This window comes from Ostrea edulis, chromosome 6, assembly GCF_947568905.1.
Source record: "Ostrea edulis chromosome 6, xbOstEdul1.1, whole genome shotgun sequence".
Taxonomy (NCBI): Eukaryota; Metazoa; Mollusca; class Bivalvia; order Ostreida; family Ostreidae; genus Ostrea; species Ostrea edulis.
The window spans coordinates 73,864,271-73,886,823 of NC_079169.1; the positions used below are offsets into that span (position 1 = coordinate 73,864,271).

General features: G+C 34.4%; 2 protein-coding genes across 15 annotated transcripts in view; one reads left to right on the forward strand and one right to left on the reverse strand.

Moving 5' to 3' along the window:
* The window catches only part of LOC125683811 (semaphorin-5A-like), a 67,583-nt gene extending 58,336 nt beyond the window's left edge, over positions 1-9,247 (forward strand). For all 7 annotated transcript variants that reach the window (XM_056140732.1, XM_056140733.1, XM_056140734.1 and 4 more), the window contains 4 exons: positions 2,844-3,038; positions 3,408-3,581; positions 3,847-3,993; positions 6,488-9,247. In XM_056140732.1, coding sequence (XP_055996707.1) covers positions 2,844-3,038; positions 3,408-3,581; positions 3,847-3,993; positions 6,488-6,879 — 908 coding nt within the window. In that variant the 3' untranslated portion in view covers positions 6,880-9,247. The remainder of the gene's footprint in view (positions 1-2,843; positions 3,039-3,407; positions 3,582-3,846; positions 3,994-6,487) is intronic.
* Positions 9,248-17,132: 7,885 nt separating this feature from the next.
* The window catches only part of LOC125683284 (PTB domain-containing engulfment adapter protein 1-like), a 36,281-nt gene continuing 30,860 nt past the window's right edge, over positions 17,133-22,553 (reverse strand). For all 8 annotated transcript variants that reach the window (XM_056140738.1, XM_048924275.2, XM_056140740.1 and 5 more), the window contains 4 exons: positions 21,838-21,961; positions 20,769-20,825; positions 19,811-19,956; positions 17,133-17,996 (listed from right to left, as the gene is read on the reverse strand). In XM_056140738.1, coding sequence (XP_055996713.1) covers positions 17,916-17,996; positions 19,811-19,956; positions 20,769-20,825; positions 21,838-21,961 — 408 coding nt within the window. In that variant the 3' untranslated portion in view covers positions 17,133-17,915. The remainder of the gene's footprint in view (positions 17,997-19,810; positions 19,957-20,768; positions 20,826-21,837; positions 21,962-22,553) is intronic.

Genomic DNA, 22,553 nt, shown 5'->3' on the forward strand with positions numbered 1-22,553 from the left:
TGTATGAATTTTACATAGATTTTTTTGTAACTCAAAGTGCCTGATTTTTGTTAGACTCGACTAGGTCGTTCAAGGTTGTATGTTGGACTCATTCTTTAGAATATCGATGTAATTTCCTCTGAATTACATTTCAACAAGTAATGTATATAAATTTGTTACACTCTCCCCCTTTGAATATTTAATATAAATGACCAATTACATGTGAAATCAAGATAAAACATCATAATTTCAAATTTGCTGGAGATTCAACTTTCCTGTAAATTAACTTTTATTTGTGTATGATAAAATATCAGATAAATATGCAAGTTTCATGTGTTGGCGCACAATATTACTGATCGTGATTGCATTTCCCATCTGTCAATTGTGAATACAATTACTAGTCGCAAATATAGGTTGGTTTATAGTTAAATCCTGAAGATTCCACACCTGCCGTTGGTCATCTATCTGTGAATTATCCAATGAGAGAGGTTCGTTATTGTAAATCCTGAAGATTCCATACATGCAGTTGGTCATCTATCTGTGAATACTCCAATGAGAGAGGTTCGTTATTGTAAATCCGTAGCATTTTTACTCAATGATTCCATCGTGAGATTTAAAAAAAAAAAAAATTGAAATTATATCCTTAACATGAAAATTTTTAAATTTAGATCAGGGGGACATCTTCATTAATTCATTAACACTTTCAAAAATGGCAAATAGCACAAGAGATCTCCAGTTGGAAACTCGTGCCTAGAAAATACAGATAAAAATTGAAAGTATTTAGATCATAAATCAAATACACATTGGTATCGATTGGTACCTGTATAAGAAGTTTGCAGTTTTCGGTGGACAATCAGTTAAGTAGGTCAGGCACACTCTGTATAAATTATCATATGGCACACCCTATCCTTAGATATCTACATTTATTTACTATATACATACTGTAGCTAATGTTTTATATTGATTTATTATGAATTAATTAATATTACAAGGCTCTTCTAATGTTTTTTGAGTCACAAATGGTGTATTTCCTCTTTTAAGTTACAATTGTACTTTAAATGTAAACAAATCTGCTTTTATGCTAAATGACCCTAAATGAGATTTATTTTTACACATGCCAGTACAAGGAAAAAATTGAATAAAATATATAATTTTGTGCATATTGTTTTTTTATTTTATTTTAAAAGTTAATGGCATGGTAACTTTCATTCATTTTCTGCTTTCTCTATCACACTGTATTCACGGAGCACTGTTTAGTTGTATTGCCTTAACTAGAAAAATAGAAAAGACATGCTGTAACTCTGGATATTTGTGCATAGATTTATTTACTTTTGTAAAATTGGATCAAACTTTGTGAATCATCTTGTTGCTGAAAGACATGATGAGCATATCTTAAAACTTAATTTTTTAATGAAAATATTTCTACAAAATCATTACACCCTCAAAATTGTTTTAATTTCATCTACAGCAAAAAATAACCAGATTTATAGTAAATTTCAGATATCTTTCATGAATCATGATAGTGCTAGTTTTTATAACTACAAAATATTACTACACCCCAGCAAACAGTATAGGGGTATATTGCACCCTGTCCGTTCTTCTGTCTGTAGATAATTTTTCTCCTCTCTGTAATGCATTTGGCCCCTTTACATCAGATTTTATGGAAATGTTGTATACTATGTAGATCCGTGCACTTAGTATTTTAATTCAGATAATATTTCAAATGTGCCCCGATATGGATGAGCCCCGCGAAGGTATTAGTCCCAGGAGGACGGGGCTAGTTTACCTTGCTATCCACCTGTCAGTATAACAAGAGAGAGAGTTAAACTTTCTCTCTTCTTCAGAAGAATGACTATGATCTTGAGAAAAAAAATCACTTTAAGAAATGGATGCATGCAGGGTTGATATACGTTTTTGGTTTTTGTTTGGTCGTGATAAATATTTACAAAAAAAATGAGGGACTTGTAAATTTCGATGATGTTCAAAAGTTGAAAAATATTATCCTTCCATCCATAACTATATAAATTTTCCTCACTCTTTTGGACTTAATTGAGAAATCATGGGAATGAATTATATTACGGAAATTGTATTCATTTTACTTCTAAAACATATTTAGTTTTCATCATGTATGAAAAACGTACGTTTGTAGCGTCATTGTGTTGAAATACACGTTTAACTGTGGAAATGTTAGAGCAGAGGAAAACTTTTAGAGGTCATATTGATATCGATATCTCCTCATCCTGTAGTGCCTAACAATATCTCTGAGTCCCTTCAATGTTCTACAGTTCTCCTATCATTGTCAATATTCCAACATTATATGGAATATCAATTTGTGTCCTCATACGAAATCAACAAAAAATGTATAAAGTCAGGAATCGTGATAAATTTACCCATGTACTCATACTATAAAGAATACATTTCATACTCTGTAAATCTCAGGATTAGATGTTCGTTAAGTATAATTATTATTATACGTGTTATAACTGCTAAGTTTGAAGTAGTGTTTAATCTCCATGATGGTTTTATTACTCCCCTGTTTCTTGCTTTCAGCAGAATAATTGTTTGATCAAAATTGAAAGGGTGAGGGGGTGCCCTAGCACTTGGTGGTTAACCTAGGTTTGTGGAGAATAATTGTATATCATACAAAAAGGCTACTTTCTAGGACGTCCTATTTTAGTATGTCATTAAAATTTGTACTGGGCTGTTCTGAACAGGGTTGTTAATAGAGCACACCCTTTTCATCCACTAAATTGGAATTCTCAGCACGTCAGCAGTTAATAATTTAAATGTATTTCACATGAAAATAAAATCCAGTAACATGAACTCGTATATTCATGACTATAACCTTCCAAAACCAACGACAGATAAATTAAGATTAAATTCATCGGTGGATGGTGGTTGGTCAATTTGGAGCACGTGGTCACGATGCAGTGCCGACTGTGGTACGGGACATCAGTGGCGGGTCAGGTCATGCGACAGTCCGGAACCAGTAGGATTTGGACAGGGGTGTGTCGGCCTATCTTCGGAATTCAAAAATTGCAACGATGAAGAGTGTCGGGGTATGACAAGTTAATTATGCATGTATAAATTGTGAATGCGCTTTGTAAATTTTCTATTGCCTTTGGGATCACATAACTTATAGGTACTCATCGACAACTGAATGTCAGAAAAAAGAATTGATTATCAAACAAAATTCAGAATCAAAACTTTACAGAAAATATTAATTCCCTTCCAATAAGAAAAATGAATTCACAGAATTTTTTAGATTAGTTTCACAGGCACCTGTTTTTGTAACTAATTTTTTAACTTTTTGTACACTAATAATATCATTAGTACACAGACGTCATAACTTAGTTACAGGAACAAGTGCCTGTAATTAGTCTTGAGTAATTTATTTTTATTTTTACATTCTTACATTTACCGTGTAGCGGAGTGGGGAGGTTGGTCTGCCTATTCTGCATGTTCTGTGACGTGTGGAGAAGGGGCCTGGACCCGTTTCCGGTCCTGTATTATCCCCTATGCTGGCTTCAACAGCAGTTTGGACCTATCCTGCGTGGGGATCAGTGAGGAATCGGAACCCTGCTTCCGACCAGTCTGTAATGGTATGAAAGCGATTTGTGGTGAAAGGGAAATTTCATCGAAATGTGATATATCAAGTAAATTGACAGGAATTTATCTTTAATGAGAGCTATCCAAAGGATAAGAGATCACGTCACTGAATGAAAACACTCAAAACAGTACTGCATCAGTTATGTGTAATGAAACTTTATCCAGGGCAAAGATCATAACTTCTTCATTTATCAGCTGACGGAGACGTTGACATCTGATGATCTGTCTAAATACGCATGTTTCTTTTCTTGTTTTTAGATACTGGACTTTGGGACCAATGGTCGTCCTGGTCAGCTTGTAACTCGGATAACATAGAGTTCCGACATAGAGCCTGTCTCGAAGACTCGTCAGATGGATGCCACGGCCAAAACGTTGAAGTGCAATCCTGTTTTTACTTGGGAGAAGGTAATACATACTTTTATAAAGTGTGCATTTTCTACAGACAAAAACATATTCAAGCAGACAAATGCAGATCTTTTTAGACGAGTTGCAACGAAGTTGAACTCGGCTATTGGTTTGGTGATGCGGGCGGGCGGGTGAGTGGGTTGGCGGGCGGTTGGGCATCAACAATTGGTTTCCGGATGATAACTCAAAAAGTTTACAATCCAATCAAATGAAACTTTGATATATTGTTGGGTACCAGGTAAGGAAGACCCCTATTGATTTTTGAGAAAAATTGTCAAAGGTCAAGTTCACAGTGACCGAAAATAGAATGAAAATTTCAGAAAAATTTGGTTTCCGTATGATAACTCAGAAAGTTTAAATCTGAATCAAATGAAACTTTGACATATTGTTGGGTACTAGGTAAGGAAGACCCCTATTGATTTTGGAGAAAAAAGGTCAAAGGTCAAGGTCACAGTGACCGAATATAGAATGAAAATTTCAGAAAAATTTGGTTTCCATATGATAACTCAGAAAGTTTAAATCCGAATCAAATGATACTTAAAGATATTGTTATGTACCAGGTAAGGAAGACCCCTATTGATTTTGGAGAAAATGGGTCAAAGGTCAAGGTCACAGTGACCGAAAATAGATTTAAAATTCCAAAATAAAATTAGTTTCCAGAGAATAACTTGAAAATTTTTAATTTGAATCAAATGAAACTTAGTTATATTGTTGGATACCAGCAAAGCAAGGCCCCTATTGATTTTGAAGAACAAAGGTCAAGGTCACAGTGACCAAAAATAGATTGAAAACTTCTGACAAATATGGTTTCTGGACAGTAACTTGAAAAGTTTAAAACTGAAATTAGTTCTTCACAATTATAAATATGCCACATCATTCCTGACTTTGCAATGTATCCCATGCAACTCGGCTTGTGCACCCCTGGGTGCATATATTGATTTTTTCCTCTTGAAAAAGCAATTTCAATGTTAATACTATGAGGTGCCGTTCGATATTTTTATTTGTAGTATCACTAAATCAATTCAATGGTATCGCTAATTCAATGATATTAGTGATACATATTTGCTGCCCTACACGCCAGAGGCGTAATGGGCAGTATTAAAGTAAGTAGTGATACATATGTATCCTATAATGATGACATTTAAGTGATTACTACGAAAGCCTAGTGGGGTCAAATTAGGTGCATAAAAAATATGCAAGTCTGATAAATCGTGATAATATGATTAAAAAGTCGTAATAAAGAGATTATAAAAAGTCGTTATTATGACATAAGAAAATCGTAATAGGGAGATAAAAAGTCGGGGGTGGGGGGATGCATGTGTGTGTGTTATTTAGTGTATCATATCTTTATGAACACTATAACAATAGTAATCTGACACAATTAACTCCAATGCTGAAACTTTTAATCATTGTGAATTATACCGAAACAATGCCAAATTTCCTGAGAAATAGTACAATTTTCCTAGATGATTTAAGACACAAATAATACACTTCAGCTCTTTTCTTAAAACATCAATGCAGGGCATGCCAAACTTATTTTCCTACGTGAACATGTTCATTTAAACAAAATTGAAAATGAGGGCAAGATAACTACTTTCAATTTTTTCCCCTTAAATGAAGATGTATGTACCATTGAGTAGAAACAAAAACATGGATAGCATGCCATTTGGTGATGTTTAAAAAAAGAAAATGGTTTGATTTATTATTCATGTCTTAAAGCATCTGGAACAATCATTTTATTCCCTGTAAAGTTTGTCACTGTGTACAGTAGGTGCCAGGGGCAGACCCAGGAATTGAATTAGTTTGAGGGGGGCGGGGGGGGGGGGGGGGGGGGGGGGATGGCACTTCATTTCGCACCTGGTGGGTCCAGGGCGAAGCATCTGAAAGCTTATGGATTTTATAGGGTATGAAAGCCTCCTATGTAGTCATTTTTACTATTTTCTGTCAATTTTAATGAGATGATATGGATAAAATGACCTAATTTTAAAGTTGTTTTTTTTAAAAATAAAATATAACTTCTCCAATTAAGAGTAACAATATATCAAAAGAACTTGACATTTATTTCTCTGGGGGTGGAAAAGACGACTGCTTCTTTTATCATTTTTTTTAAACAAAAGACAATGATTTACCTTAAAATTGAAACTTTTAGAAGGGGTGTGTGTGCCCCTTTTAAATCCACCACTGAGTACTAGTATGCAGTGTATGGGTAGTTTTGATTCAGTGCATTTGATTTAGTGGTCTGTGTTAATGATATAAGAAAATTAGACCCTTTTATGTATAGCAAATTTCGGAGCCGGAGGGTTGTAAACTGCGCCAGGAAATTAAAGAAGGAATCGAACTAGTTTTAACTTAGCTGAATTGAAATACATAAACGACGCCTCATACAGAATAACAGAACATATTTATTTCCAAATAAAACGGAATTCAATCCAGCGTCAGATTAACTGCTCCTTCCCGTGAACATCTTTTATGGAATTAATTTTATCTTTGGTAGGCACCATGCTGAAGTACACATCAATGGGTTACAGGCGCGAGTACACGCTCATCCACTTGACAGTCATCGGCTGCGCAGCTTTTTTTATGGGTGTGGTGATTTGTGTCGGGATCTACATCTGCTTTCACAACTGGAAGAGTATCAGGCGATACGACGTACAGAAACCTGGAAAAGATAACGTATACGACAAGCCTCGGTTTGGATCTTTTGCGTCACAACTCAGTTTGGATTTTTTGACTGTCAACAATAAAGTCTACGATTCGTGTACTTTATCATCACGTGGTACAGCTGTAATCAGAGACAGCACATTTAAAAAGGACAAGTATAAACAATTGTCAGATAATATGTATGCAACAATACGGACTAATTATTCCTTAAGGACAGAAGTTTAGTAGTGATGTCGATACAAAGCATCGCAAGAGTTTGAATCGAACACACGGATTACAAGGAGGAATAACACACCAAAGAAATCGAATATGAATGGAAAGTGGAGGATATGTACAATCAACATTTTGAAATTGAAAATTTTCAAATTTACCTCATTTAGTAAAAAAAAATGCAGTTTTCATTCTAGTTCAGCCATTTTGACGATGTACTATATTCATCCTTAATCATCATGTACATTTCACATTGTATATAGTGTATAGTCTCCTTAATCATCATGTACATTTCACATTGTATATAGTGTATATAGTTTTTCATATTGTATGTAAATTGCATACAGTATCGAATTCAGAAGTGAAATATTTCCGTCAATTTCAAAATCTTACTTTACAAGATGTTTAGATAAATTCCTGTTATGTAGAAGTCTCGATGCCATTAGTATGTTCATCGTTTCTTAGTCTCGTCCAGACACGTTTACAACAGGGTATATGTCTCTGGACTCAACTGATGCATTTATATAAGAATTAGAATCAACCTAATTTATTAACATTTTTCACACATGATATATATATTGTCTTGTTTTCAGTTTCTTGTTGTTCGATGGAATATTATTTATTTATTACTCGAGAAGAAACATGTACGGTTTGGCCAGGTTCTCTTCTTTCTGACGATTTTCAAATCAAATGAATACTCCTGATTTGTGGTGTCCTCTGAACTTGTAAAAAAAAAAACTGCTGCAACACAAAAAGGGGCGTCGCCTCAGCAACACATCATCATTGTTATTATTTAAACCATTCTGGAATACAAATTTTGTAACACAAAACTCACTTTGACGTTGATCTAAGACCCCCTTCCAATCCACAATCCTTGTAGCAAGTAAATTAGTCTGAATTTGACGAAAATTTAATTTATACCATTTATGACCTTGACATGTGGTGTATAGATCAGACATCAATGGTGATTGTCCATTCCTCACTTACCGCCTCTGAAGCTATTAGCACCAGAAAATAGAATGGAACTCTTCATTCATGTACAAGATGTCGATACATCCGATTACTGACCTCGCATGACCTTCATTTTTTTACCTAGAAATAGCATCTACTGTGGTGTCCACAGTATTATTGATTTCAGTTACTGGTTTGACTAGAACTTTTTCTTTTGATCTGTCATCACCTTGCTAAGTACGAGATTGAACTCTGAAGTCGCACCGTACTCGTAAAATTGTTACATTGTGTGTTTGATTACTGACTGTGACCTTCCCCTTTCCACTTGTCACCTCTGTACCACATTAAAAGATGGTAAATTTTAAGAATCACAACAGCAGGGTCAAGGTGAGCTATGTGACCCATGGGCCTCTGGTTTTACATATTACATGTGGGTATTTATGTCAGATTGAAAGATTAGAGATTTTATTGAGTTCTAAATGAAATGGTAAATCTGGTAGGTTTATTGCTGACATAATAAGATTAGTATATCCTGATCACATAAAAATGGGATCTTTACAATGTTTAGCATGTATTATGGGGGTACATAAATGTATAAAGCAATGGAAGTATGAAGTAATTATTGTTCTCATGCCCCCTACTACATATGTACAAACAACTAGACATTTAGACTTTTTATTTTGTAATTTGTTTCTTTTCCCCAAAAATACATTTTAAGGTCAATTAATTGTGTGTCAAATGTAGTTTTTTTCCCCAATGAAACATCAAAGTTTAATTACTGACAAAACATTGGTAAATGGAACTATATCAACAATGTAAATTTAATATGACCAAGATCTACATGACTGAAATCAAAAGCATCTCTAGCTGTTGCAAATTATACCACTGAGTGTAGTCAGTACCCATAATATATATATGTTAACCTCAAAGTTAACGTAAAATATTAGGTGTCAGTATATTTTGATCGATTTTTTTTTTTTTTTAAATTCAGTTCTATTGGACAAAAATGACGCACCACTAACTTAACGCACCACTAAATGGATGCATTAACATCAATTTTCAAATTCTGAAAGTGTGTCTGAACAATGACAACAATTTTTTAATTAATCTATTTTTGAATTCCATAGTCAAAATTTAAAATATGGGCAAGGACCTGGACAAATCGTACATTTCTTTATAATCTATATATACATGTATGTTACCTGCAAACTGTATGGAGAGGACGGACAGTGTGAAAGCAAGGGGGAAAGCGGGAGAGAGAGAAAATGAATGATAGGCAGACCTTTCCAGTCCACCCCTTCCCCTGTGTGGTGTGTTGAAGAACAATGGTGCACCTGTGTTAGTGTTTTTCATTCAATCTAATTTACATTTTCAATATCACATACATGTATAAAACAGTTTTGTTTGAAAAATAAAACGGTTTACCATATCAGCAATTCTTTAGATTTTATGTTGTGCAATGTGATCATCTCAATTTCAACTTCTAGGTAATGTATCTTTCTTGATAATGAGACTCCTGGAATATATCTAAATTGTTCTGCATGTACCCATCGTGGCAATGTATAGTTACTATACACACATTCATAATTTCCATGTAATATCAAATACCATGACCCCCAAAATAAATGTGTACACTGCTGTGAAATACGTTACAGTATGATAATAGTTATTCGTGTTATCATAATGTGATATTTATTTATGGCAAGCCATTTTACTATTTATTTGTAAAATAAGATATCTCTTTAAAAAAATAGATATCTCTTTACACTGTAGAGATATCTCTTGGTTGTAGAGATAACTCTGAAAGTTAGAGAGATATCTCTTTACGCTAGAGAAATTTCTCTTTGAGAGATATCTCTTAAAGCTAGAGATATCTCTCAAAGAGAAAGAGATATATCTCTCTAGCATAAAGAGATATCTCTATCAATGTAAAAAGAGATATTTCTGAGTTAGAAGGATATCTCTTAAATTTGTCAAAGAGATATCTCTTGAATTTAAAAAGGTATCTCTTTGAATTTTTCTCCTGGTGATCATTATGATTTCTCCCTGTTGCATCGCCATTTAAATATGATGTAACCCTATTTTTTAACCACTCAAAATACCTCTAGTGTAAAAATGGCGGAAAAGGTTGAAGAGGTGGTTGGGGTAACATTATCAAGTTACCGAGAGGTTAAATCCAGTCTAGCTCACATATTTTATCAATTTATTGTCTTCGTTTTTTGTTACCTGTATACACTTCACATGTAGTAAACACAAAATCTTCCCCAGGATTGCAGCCATCACACTAAGATTTGCTTTGGAGGGCTTCCAGTTTAGAGAGAATTCCTCAAGTATTCAAGCTAATAAAAAATATTGGAAATATATATCTCTTTATTTTTGAGAGATATCTCTTTTTCAACGATTAAAGAGATGTCTTTTATACTTTGAGAGATATCTCTCTAGCAATTCTTAGAGAGATATCTCTTTAAGTGAAGTCAATAATAATTTCGTCAGAGGAATGCTTAATAATTAATACAAGAAGCAGAGAATAATCCCATACTTGAAAAGTAAGTGTGGATCCCTTAAGGGGTATTTAAATAAGCTTCTACACAACAAAGAACCAGAGCCACGAATAGCCAAAAATGGCCCTTAGTCATAACATGATATTATTCTCGGGGACAGAAGCCAAGAATATCTATTTTTCAAATATGTTATCCTTTTTCCGATATCTTTTCATTTTTTTTAGTTATTGACGTTCAAAGTACCCATTGTTTTGGCCAGATTGTTATTGACGTCGCAATTTTGCAACGTAACGTCACAATTTTACAACGTTTCATGTACGTTTACGTGAAAGTTCTCTAGGTATAAAAGTGAAACAAAAACACTATTCAGTGCAATTTAATTATAATATAGTAAATATCTAAATCTGTCTGTTAATTTTATATTAAAACACACACCTATATAGTATACTCGTACATCTCTTTCTCCCCTCTCTGTTTGTCTCCTTCCCTGTCTTTATAATTTTTTAAAATTTTTATTTATATGCAACCATTCAACAGTTTTGAAGTTTTAAAGAAATATTAATTCAGTACCTCTTTACTTAGCTTTGTTATTTAAGTATGACATGAAGATAAACCCAATCCCAATATTTTAACTGTATAACCATTTATTGCACATACCGATAGTTTTCGGGGGGGGGGGGGGGGGGGGGTATTAAAATGTATACGAAAACATGGTGGATCCAACCGTTGACTTACGAATAAGATCTATTGACCTATGTATGTACGTTTCAATATTACATGTAGTTTATATGCATATTGATCACTTCTTTTAACAATCTTTTATAAATTTGCGGATTCTTATTTTTATTATCTGTTTGGGGGGGGGGGTGTTATTATTATCCCGCATGTACATGTAAACACGCCGAAAACAGTAGTAGCCAGGCTTCGGGCAGCGGCGTTATTTCAGACGCACGTTGCTACATGTACAACTTTGATCCTATGTTTCACACTTTTATTTTGTGTTTTGCTATATAGGGAGTTACGTTTATGGTATGTGTGTGGGGGGGGGGGGGGGGGAACTGTTACAAAAGTAGCCGTACATGTACATAATAACACATGAACATTTAGTTTAGCCATATGGAGATAATTTATTTTACATTAGGCTAAGAAAATGTTCACGTGAACTCATCATCAGGTAAAATATGTTCCATTTATCTAATTTCATTAGTTTCCTATCCGGATCATTTATTACAATAATATCTAGACCTATGTGTATTTCAAAATGCCTTAATTATTATCATTAACTCCATAACATCTATGAAACGAATTCATTAATTAAAAAATCTTATTCTGATACTGCTTATACATATAATAGAACCAAACTCCCTCCTTGCATATATTTGGTTAATGTGCAAACAAAATTAAGCGGATGTTATTTTCACATAAATATATAGAAACAAGAATTTTATCAATCAAGGGGTTAACTCCATGGTGAATTAACACATCTTTAGTTTGGCATCCACCATAAAATTTGCTTATTTTAACACTCTCACACTTCTTCCTGTCATTAGGTTTAGTTCTTATCTTACATAAAATGCATAAGGGAAACATTTTCCCGTTATCAGACACTTCCTCCATGTTACAAACAATAACTGAAATATAGATCTACATTATTTTCGTTAACATTCTTTTTGCATTTATTTTTCATTTTCGAATTATTCATTATTATGATCCCTTTTTATTAACTGCCTTGTATTTTTGCTAATTAGATCAATTGTAGTTCTGTTTGTTAATGAATTTCATTTAAAAGAAAAGAAAAATATCCTTATTGCTAGATATATTTTTCGTATTCATATTCGTATGTATTTCTATATAAGTTTCCTGACATAGTTCAGATTCAAGTTTGAAGCTTTATGACATAGTTCAAATTCAAGTTTGTTGAAATCATGGCCCCCGGGGTGTCAGGTTTTGCCACAATAAGGGAAACTGTATTTCATATGTGTAAATATATGATAACTCAGGTGAGCGATGTGGCCCATGGGCCTCTTGTTATGTACTGCGACAGCGATTTCAACATGTTTACCAGTGCCAAGAAAACTGAATGCACGGAGATGAAACACGTGAAGCTAAATATTTATTAAATTCAACGGTCTTAAGATAATTAAAATATATATAGTATGACAACGTATAAAGAAAATGTGTGGAAGTAAAGGCACGGGCAGACGATGGTTGGATCTCGATTGTATCTGGAGTGGATTGGAGGACTTAGCTTCGTAATTGTTTGATCAAATAGGTAAAACTGTTAACTAGTACAAGGGTTTTGTAACTATCCCTAACATGGTTACATATATATTCAAGTTCATATATAGAGCATTTAATCTATTTGAAATTTTGGGGGCAAAATCGATTGATGTACGTAGCCCAATTCTGACGATGGCGCGGATCCGGTTTTATTTCAATAATATTGTTTGAAATAATCATATTTTATTAACTTTGAATAATTACTGGTTTCGTAAAAAAGACAATGGAACAATCCTCAACTATATTTAAATATTACGATTTGTATTAAACCTATAGTTTGGAAAAGTATTCGGATTTCGTGCATGGAATGTGAAATTCCGGTTATTTGCAGAACATAAAAAGTAAAAATTCACTTATCCCCCCAGGCCTCGATCCAAAAAAACTCTGAACTTCTATGCAGTATGTAATATACTAATATACAATTAATTAATATTTATTGGATCGGGTTATACAAATTTTTGGTGCATATGGTTGGATATTATCAACTTTTACAAAAATAACAACTGTTATGGGCCTATGGGTTCTGCATGTTATTTCTCTATGCATGAATTTTCGCGGAAAAACACACTGGATTTATAAAGAAGGTCTAAGCTATTTCATACCATGATGAAATTTTGGAGTGAAGATACCTTCTTTTACTCACAATTACATGGCCATTTTTGGGTATTCGTGGCTCTTGTTCTTTGCTGTCATTCTAAATCACTTGATGTAAAATGCCAGTCCAAGTCAGCATGAAGAAACCTTTGAATTCTGGATGATCTTCAAAGTGCAGTTGACAGCAAATTGATGCATTCATATTGTTCAAAATTGTCAGTATCAATGATTTTTATCATTTTTAGCTCTTCTGAGCCAAAGGCTCAAAGAGCTAATGCTATGGCCATTTGTGCGGTGTGCGTAAACTTTTTAGAAAAAGGGCTATAACTCAAGAACCCCTTGGCCAATTTTTTTCAAATTTGTTACAGGGTATCATTGGCCCAAGGGCTTTCATACATACTAAATAGAGGGATGTGACCCTTTAACAAGGGGAGATAATCAGGAAAATACAAACAAAAGTAGTGGTTGCTAAAAAATCTTCTTCTCAAGAACCACAGAGCAGATTATCACCAAACTTACACATAAGGATGAGGATATGTTGTAGATTAAAAATTGTTCAAGTCATTACCCTGGGGCAAAGGGCGTGGTCTCAAGGTCACTTCAAAGTTGACCTAAATTCAATTTTTTTTTTAATTCCTTAAATCTTAGATATTTTAGTCATTATAAGGACTAGGATCATCAAATTTTGACAGTTGATGCATCTTAGGACCTTGTGTCAAGTTGTCTCAAAAGTAGGTCACGGTGACCTACTTTTTGAATTTTGCAGGTATTTATTTTAAAATTAATTTTGATGCATATCTTGGACACTTTGAAGCCTATGATCATCAAAACTTGTCAGTTGGTGGATCATGGGACCTTGGAATGCGTCAACTGAAAAATAGGTCACCGTGACCTACTTTCTGAATTTTATGGCTTATCATTTATAGATATATTTTAAGTTGTTATTTCAAATATCGAGAGGTTTAGAATCATCAAATCTTGTAAAATAATGCATCTTGAGGCCTTGAAACATATTTATAAAAAAAGTAGGTCACAGTGACCTACTTTTTGAATTTTGCAAATATTCAAATTTCACATTTTCAATTTTAGATGCATATTTTGGGCACTGTAAAACCTAGGATCATCAAACTTTGTCAGTTGATGCGTCTTCAGTCTTCGGTTTGTGTCGACCAAAAAGTAGGTCACCGTGACCTACTTTTGGTATTTGACAGCTAAATTACTATATTTCAGACGCTATTTGACCTACAATCATCAAACTTTGTCAGTTGATGCATCTTGAGTCTTCGGAGTGTATCGACCAAAAAGTAGGTCACTGTGACCTACTTTTGGCATTTGACAGTTATATTTATATATTTCAGTCACTAATTGACCTACAATCATCAAACTTTGACAGTTGATGCATCTTGAGTCAACGGAGTGTGTCGATCAAAGAGTAGGTCACCTTGACCTACTTTTGGAATTTGACGGCTATATTTACATATTTCAGATACTATTTGACCTACAGTCATCAAACTTTGTCAGTTGATGGGTCTTGCATGTTCGAAAGGTTTCGACCAAAAAGTAGGTCAACTTGACCTACTTTTGGAATTGGACACCTATATTTATATATTTCAGATACTATTTGACCTACAGTCATCAAACTTTGTCAGTTGATGCGTCTTGCATGTTCAAAGGGTGTTGACCAAAAAGTAGGTCACCTTGATCTACTTTTGGAATTGGACGGCTATATTTATATAATTATCAGATACTATTTGACCTAGTCATCAAACTTTGTCAGTCAGTTGTTGGGTCTTGCATGTTTGAAGGGTGTTGACGAAAAGGTAGGTCACCTTGACCTACTTTTGGAATTGGACAGCTATATTTATATATTTCAGATACTTTTTGACATACAGTCATCAAACTTTGTCAGTTGATTGGTCTTGCATGTTCAGAGTTCGCTGACCAAAAAGTAGGTCACCATGACCTACGATTGGAATTTGACAGCTATATTTCAATATTCAGATACTAATTGGCTTAAAATCATCAAACTTTGTCAGTTGATATTTCTTGGGTTCTCAAAATGTGTAAACCAAAAAGTAGGTCACATTGACCTACTTTTTTTGAATTCTTAGGATTTAACTAAAGATTTAGAATACTAAGAGGCTAAGAATAGAAATGGTGGGGTTGTACAATTTATCAGAAGAGCGATTCTAGGCCCTTGGGCCTCTTGTATTGATACATACTTGATTAAAATACATATGCATGTAAAATTAGCTGCACATGGTTTCCCTTTATCTCCGATAATATACTGCTTTTGAAAAAGAACAAGATGTGAAATATTTATACAATTGTCTCCACTCAAGGGCCATCATTTTACCAAAAAAGATTTTTCCTTTTATATGTAAAACTTCCAATCTAATACAACCCACCGGGGACCACAATTTGAACAAATTTAGATGGCAATCTCTGTCACCTCACTGCATAAAGTTCAGAAATTAGTACCTCCCAACCAAAAGTTCAGAAAAGAGTTCTCCACCCCTAACCTCACAATGAAAAGTTCAGAAAATAGTTCTCCACCCCCTCACCTCCCAACCAAAAGTTCAGAAAATAGTGCTCCACCCCTCACCTCCAAATGTAAAGTTAAGAAAATAGTTCTCCACCCCCTCACCTCCCAAAGTCAAGTTACAAAAATAGTTCTCCACCCCTCACTTCCCAACATACAGTTCAGAAAATAATTCTTTACCCCCTCACATTCCAAAGTCAAGTTCAGAAAACAGTTCTCCACCCACTCACCTCCCAAAGTCAAGGTACGAAAATAGTTCTCCACCCCCTCACCTCCCAACCAAAAGTTCAGAAAATAGTTCTCCACCCACTCACCTCCCAACCAAAAGTTCAGAAAATAGTTCTCCACCCCCTCACCTCCCAACCAAAAGTTCAGAAAATAGTTCTCCACCCACTCACCTCCCAACCAAAAGTTCAGAAAATAGTTCTCCACCCCCTCACCTCCCAACGTAAAGTTCAGAAAATAGTTCTTCATCGCCTCACAACTTGAAACTGCACTATGTCAAGAAGCTTTAGTGTAAATGTAAACTTTTCTGGCCCAGTGATTCTTCATCAGAAGATTTTTTAATAATTTTCCCTATATATTTGTATGTAAAACTTTTATCCCCTATTGTGACTCCATCCTACCCCCTGGGGCCATGATTTTAACAAACTTGAATCTGCACTATGTCAGGAAACTTTGATGTAAATTTGTTTTTTCCTAGCCTAGTGGTTCTTAGAAGATTTTCCCTATATATTTGTACATAAAACTTTGATCCCCTATTGTGACCCTATCCTAAAATTGTAGAATAAGATTTAAAAATATAAATTTTTCAGTGTAGTTTTGCTATTTCATTATTATCTTTCCTGGGAGAAAGGCGTTACCCTTCAATACTTCTCATTACCAGCACATTAGAGTTATCGCGCTTTGATGACTCTTGTGCGTCATTGGTAAGAAAATGCACAAGTCTCGCGAGCAAGTTCGAGATTACTGGGACATAAACGAAACGTTCGGATGTTTTCTTGTAAGAATAATCAATTCCTTTTGCCTTTAGAATTTTAATCAGTGTCGTGGTTTGCAGTCGGTTATAATATGTATTCGATACCATAATTTATATTATGTATGCCTAAGTAATGTTTACGTATGTTGTCCCGGTAGCACGACTTTACGCGCCTTTAATTTGAAGAGTTCCACTAATGGAAATGATAAGTATTGAACAAACTTGAATCCCCTTGCCTCAAGTATGCTTTGTGCCAAGTTTGGTTGAAATTGGCCCAGTGGTTCTGGAGAAGAAGTCTAAAATGTGAAAGTTTACAAACAGACGGACGACGGACAACAGGTGAGCTAAAAAGTATCAAGAGCAAAAAGGTCAGCTTCTAATCATTTACCAAGAGCTAAACAAAAAACTAGGCGAGTTTCAGTTTCGTTGTAATGAATTTATTTGGCCGACTTACAGAAATATGTATAGATCTATATAATTTGCATTTTATGCATTTCCACTATACCATACCAACAATAATGTGAAATGAATGATTTATACAAGCGAATGATATTGCAAGTACATGTATAGCAATGACTGAAAAACATACAAATATGATTGTGGTCCCATATGCATAATTTGTGTGCAGTTTGCATCATCACATTACGAATTCTTCAATCCTTAATCAATGAAAAACAGTAGAACCTGTTTTGTACACCCATCATTAAATCTTGTCGATCTAGTACATGTCGATTTATAATGTACAGCTCTACAAAAAGGTAAAGGAATGAACAGTAATTATACAACACAAAATGTACCTGAATGTTATGTAGCAATATGTATTCCGAATCTTACCAATTCAAACGACATATAATTCATTGTGTCATTAATGGACTCTGAATAAATTTCTATGAATACATATAAAAAATCAGCAAGTAAACAGAAAAGAATACTATCAAACACATGAAGAAATATATGATTACTGACATTGTTCAAATCTCTTTCACATGAAACACCATTCGGCATTGTAATTGCAAAATGACAATTTATTTTGGAATGAAGTTAACCTTTGGTAAGCTAAACTACGATACAGTTATTTGAACCTGAATTCACACTATAAACCATCAGAATAACAAAGGACTAGGCATGTACACTGACAGATAATGCATCTGTTTTCTCTATCAATGCAGAAATATCACATCAATGCTCTGATTGGCACATCCCATCATGAACTCAGATTCAATGGGTCAAAGTCAGCCAATGAGAAGTCTTCTGTTCCAAAGGAGAGTCCAGCACTAAATCCCACCTAGAGAAATAACATGTTACTGATGAGAAATTACTTTGTCCACTACCATAATTCACTATGTATTAAAATCACTATAGGCACATAGATTGAGATGATTATACATGTAACTTCTCATAACATCTGCTTTTGTTGACAGCTTAAAAAGTACTAAATGTACCAAACTACATGTATTTCCTGGACAACAATTTCCAAATAAAACAGTTTTAAACATGGATTTTAAACACTGTTCTCCATAAAGGTTTTGTTCCAATAGTTCTTTGCAGGGAGTTTCAAGAAAGGACAATATATTTGATAAGAAACACTATATGGGTGGTTTGAGCATTAAATGGTCAAAGTGGAATTAACTATAAGGCCAATGCGGATTGTTCGACCTTGATTTCTAGCAAGCTCTAGAACATTGTTTTAAAGTAATTTTTAAAATCTATTCCAAAAGCAAGTAGTGAACATCAATCCTAAGTCAAGGCACACTACATGGATGTTTGGAACACAATACATTTAAGGACAGATTTATTGACCTTGACCTTTAGAGCATTAGTACTGTACATGATCATGTGCACCCTGTACCAATGTCTATGGCACGCCAAATTCACAAAAATGAGCTAAACATAGTTTCACAGTTGATAAACTAGGTTAATCGACTGTAAACTATAGTTTACGGACCGTAAACTATAGTTAACGATTCGTTAACTATAGTTTTCATCCGTAAAACTATATTTAACGGTTGTAAACTATAGTTTACAAATGCTAATCCAAGTTTATCTGTCTTTAAATAAACGTTAACAATATAATTTGCTGATAAATACAGATTCACATTTGTAAACTATAATTTACATTCGTTAACTATAGTTCACAATTGTTAATCCTAGTTTCACAAATTGTGATACTATATTTATCAGATAAACTATGTTTAACATTCGTTAATTATAGTTTTTGATCGTAAACTATAGCTAACTGCCATTTTTACTCATAAACTATATTAAACAAAACTATGTTGATCACTTTTTTGTGAATTCGGCGCATCAAATGACTATAAACTATATCTTACAAACCGTAAACTATCATTTACATTCGTTAATAATAGTTTAGACTTGTAAACTGTAGTTTACAATCGTGAAACCGTATTTATCTGATAAACTATGTTTTGCAATCGCTAATGATTGTTTTCATTGTTAATTATAGTTTACACTTGTAAAACATAGATTATCTGTTAACTATGGTTTACAGATGTGAAATATAGATTAACGTCGTTAACTATAGTTTACGGTCCGTAAACTATAGTTTACAGTCGATAAACCTAGTTTATCAACTGTGAAACTATGTTTAGCTCATTTTTGTGAATTTGGCGTGCCATAAATGTCTATACATGTACATACTTTAAAGATGGAGATATGATATGGCACACATCGACTGACATATAGAAAAAAACCTTATAGTTAACTGTCAGCAAGATACAAGCAAATCACTGTATGGATCCGGACCTTTTAGGCAATGAAAATTGTCTGTACTGAAACAATTCCTGAGACCAATATCTGACCTGCATGTCCATAAGTCCCGAGATCAATATCTGACCTGCATGTCCATAAGTCCCGAGATCAATATCTGACCTGTATGTCCATAAGTCCTGAGACTAATATCTGACCTGCATGTCCATAAGTTCTGAGACCAATATCTGACCTGCATGTCCATAAGTTCTGAGACCAATATCTGACCTGCATGTCCATAAGTTCTGAGACCAATATCTGACCTGCATGTCCATAAGTTCTGAGACCAATATCTGACCTGCATGTCCATAAGTTCTGAGACTAATAGCTGACCTGCATGTCCATAAGTTCCCTTTCACTGCTGCTCTCCGTTCTAGTCTTTGGGGTGGATCCTGGTTCTGTGGGGGTAAAAGCGGTCATTCCAAATGGGTCAACACCTGATTGAGATGGTCCTGGAGAGGAAAAAGGGTTTGCTGATCCTGTCGAAGATAATTTACAGGAACTTAATGTACATCCTGCTGGTCAAGTTAGTAAATACACGAAAACTTAATGTACATCCCGCTGGTCAAGTTAGTAAATACACGAAAACTTAATGTACATCCCGCTGGTCAAGTTAGTAAATACACGAGAACTTAATGTACACTGCTAGCCAAGACTCAAGTTAGAATTAATGAACTGAATTGCTACCCTACTTATCAATAAAATTTCTGAATTCTAAAATATGTCTGTGTTTATTATGAAACCAGATCTAGATATATTTTCTGTTCTATTTCTGAATCAGCCATGTTTACCGAGTCCAGGAGAACCTATCTACCTGTCGTAGTGTTAACCGAGTGGTGTGGTTTACTGAGTCCAGGAGAACCTATCTACCTGTCGTAGTGTTAACCGAGTGGTGTGGTTTACTGAGTCCAGGAGAACCTATCTACCTATCATAGTGTTAACCGAGTGGTGTGGTTTACTGAGTCCAGGAGAACCTATCTACCTATCATAGTGTTAACCGAGTGGTGTGGTTTACCGAGTCCAGGAGAACCTATCTATCTGTCATAGTGTAAACGGAGTGGTGTGGTTTACCGAGTCCAGGAGAACCTATCTACCTGTCGTAGTGTAAACGGAGTGGTGTGGTTTACCGAGTCCAGGAGAACCTATCTACCTATCATAGTGTTAACCGAGTGGTGTGGTTTACCGAGTCCAGGAGAACCTATCTACCTGTCGTAGTGTAAACGGAGTGGTGTGGTTTGCGACGTTGCCTAGTGTTCTATAGTGATAAATCTGAATTTATGTAATATGTTACCTGACTTTGCAGACAAGAGCTGAGATTGTGATCTTGAACTTCTAGGAGGCGGAGACACTGAAAGCAAAGAAAGCATGAATGCTGTCATTTCTACAGAAAAGATTTTCTCTTTCTAATATTACCTAAGTCCAGAACGTGTTCTGACTTGTACACCAACACAGGCTACAAACTATCACAATGAAATTTTTCAGGAATAATTCTTTGCTAAAGAATTCAATACAATTTTGAAATTAAGGATACTGAGAGCAAACAAAACAAATTTGATCTTGACCTTTGAAAATGACCTTGACCAACCATATTACTTTAAAACATTTCAGTTCATCACATGTGAAGTATCTTGTGTATGCCGTAGTTTAAAAGTTACAAAAGTAAAAATATTGGACATAGTCAAAGAGACATACAAATCCATCCTCAATCTATAATGTGGGATGCATAAAAACTTGGAAGCATGAACCAACACATTTGCAGATTAGTATAATATTTAGGATTTGATTTGTAGATAGATGTATTTCCCCATTTATAAAGGCTAGACTTAATGTGATGATCTCCTTCACACTAACATATGCTATTGTCCTTTAATCCTGTGTCATAGGTAATCCTGTAATTCCTTGTTCAAACCACTACAATGTAGCATCAGACAAGGAATTTAAAATTAAGTGTGGTCCTTTACACTAAAGTTTTTTGGGGTCCAGTAAATCAGTAAAAGAAATTGTCATGAGGATGGACAGTAACTGCAACCCATATACATGTATGTACCTTGAATTCAATAACTGCATCCCATATACATGTATGTACATGTACCTTGAATTCAATAATTACATCCCATATACGTACCTTGAATTCAAGCACAATTTGTAAAATACTATTTGCAAGCTATGGTCAGGTTTAAGTTTTATGAAAAACTGGACAGTTGGATGGACAGTCGGACAAAATTTATTGGTTCCATTTGCATTTTTTTTTTTTTTTGCATCATGATGATCCAAAAATACTACAATGATTTGGGGGCATCAGTGGAGGTTTGCAGTTTCTTGAGAATGAAAAATTAATTTCTATTCCTCAGTATACATACAGAGGCCTTTCACAGGTGTTGCAGGAGTGGATCCATTGGTGGCGGAGGTGCCATTTGCCTGAGCTGGTTTGTCATCCAAAATCAAGTTCTCTAATCTACGACCCACTGAGGGTTGAGGTGAAAACTGTCAAAATAGCAGAAAGTTTATCACAATGGGAACTCTATCATTTAGTTTTAATGTTTCTTCATATTTCAGAAGTAGTAAAAGCTAAATCACTTTCAGTATTGTTTTTCTTTATAAAATCTTGCACCATCTTTATTTCCACTAGATTTTTAAATACGATAGCACATGTATTGAAAGAAGTATTTCTAAATTTTGAAAGAGGATTATTTTTCTTCACACAAATGCTACTAGAAATTACAGTGTTTAAAGCATTAAAATTAGAAACTATGATGTATGCATATCTACAATTATGCAAATGTAACAAGATGATCCTTTGTGCCACAGTGCATAAGAATTGATAGATTAATGATACGATATATGTGAAATCTTCAAACTATTTGATACAGAATCTACTCCCTATGAGAACTGTGTTAATTATAAGTAATTGAGAATACCCTTTTTAAGTACACATGACACCACAATACCACACATACACCAGGTAAATTATATTAAGAGGTTTATTAATAAAAGTTTCTAAATGAAATGATGTGCAACATTTCTTTCACTACAGTTTACTACTTTTGCATATATATGCTGTGCCCCGAAGCAGATT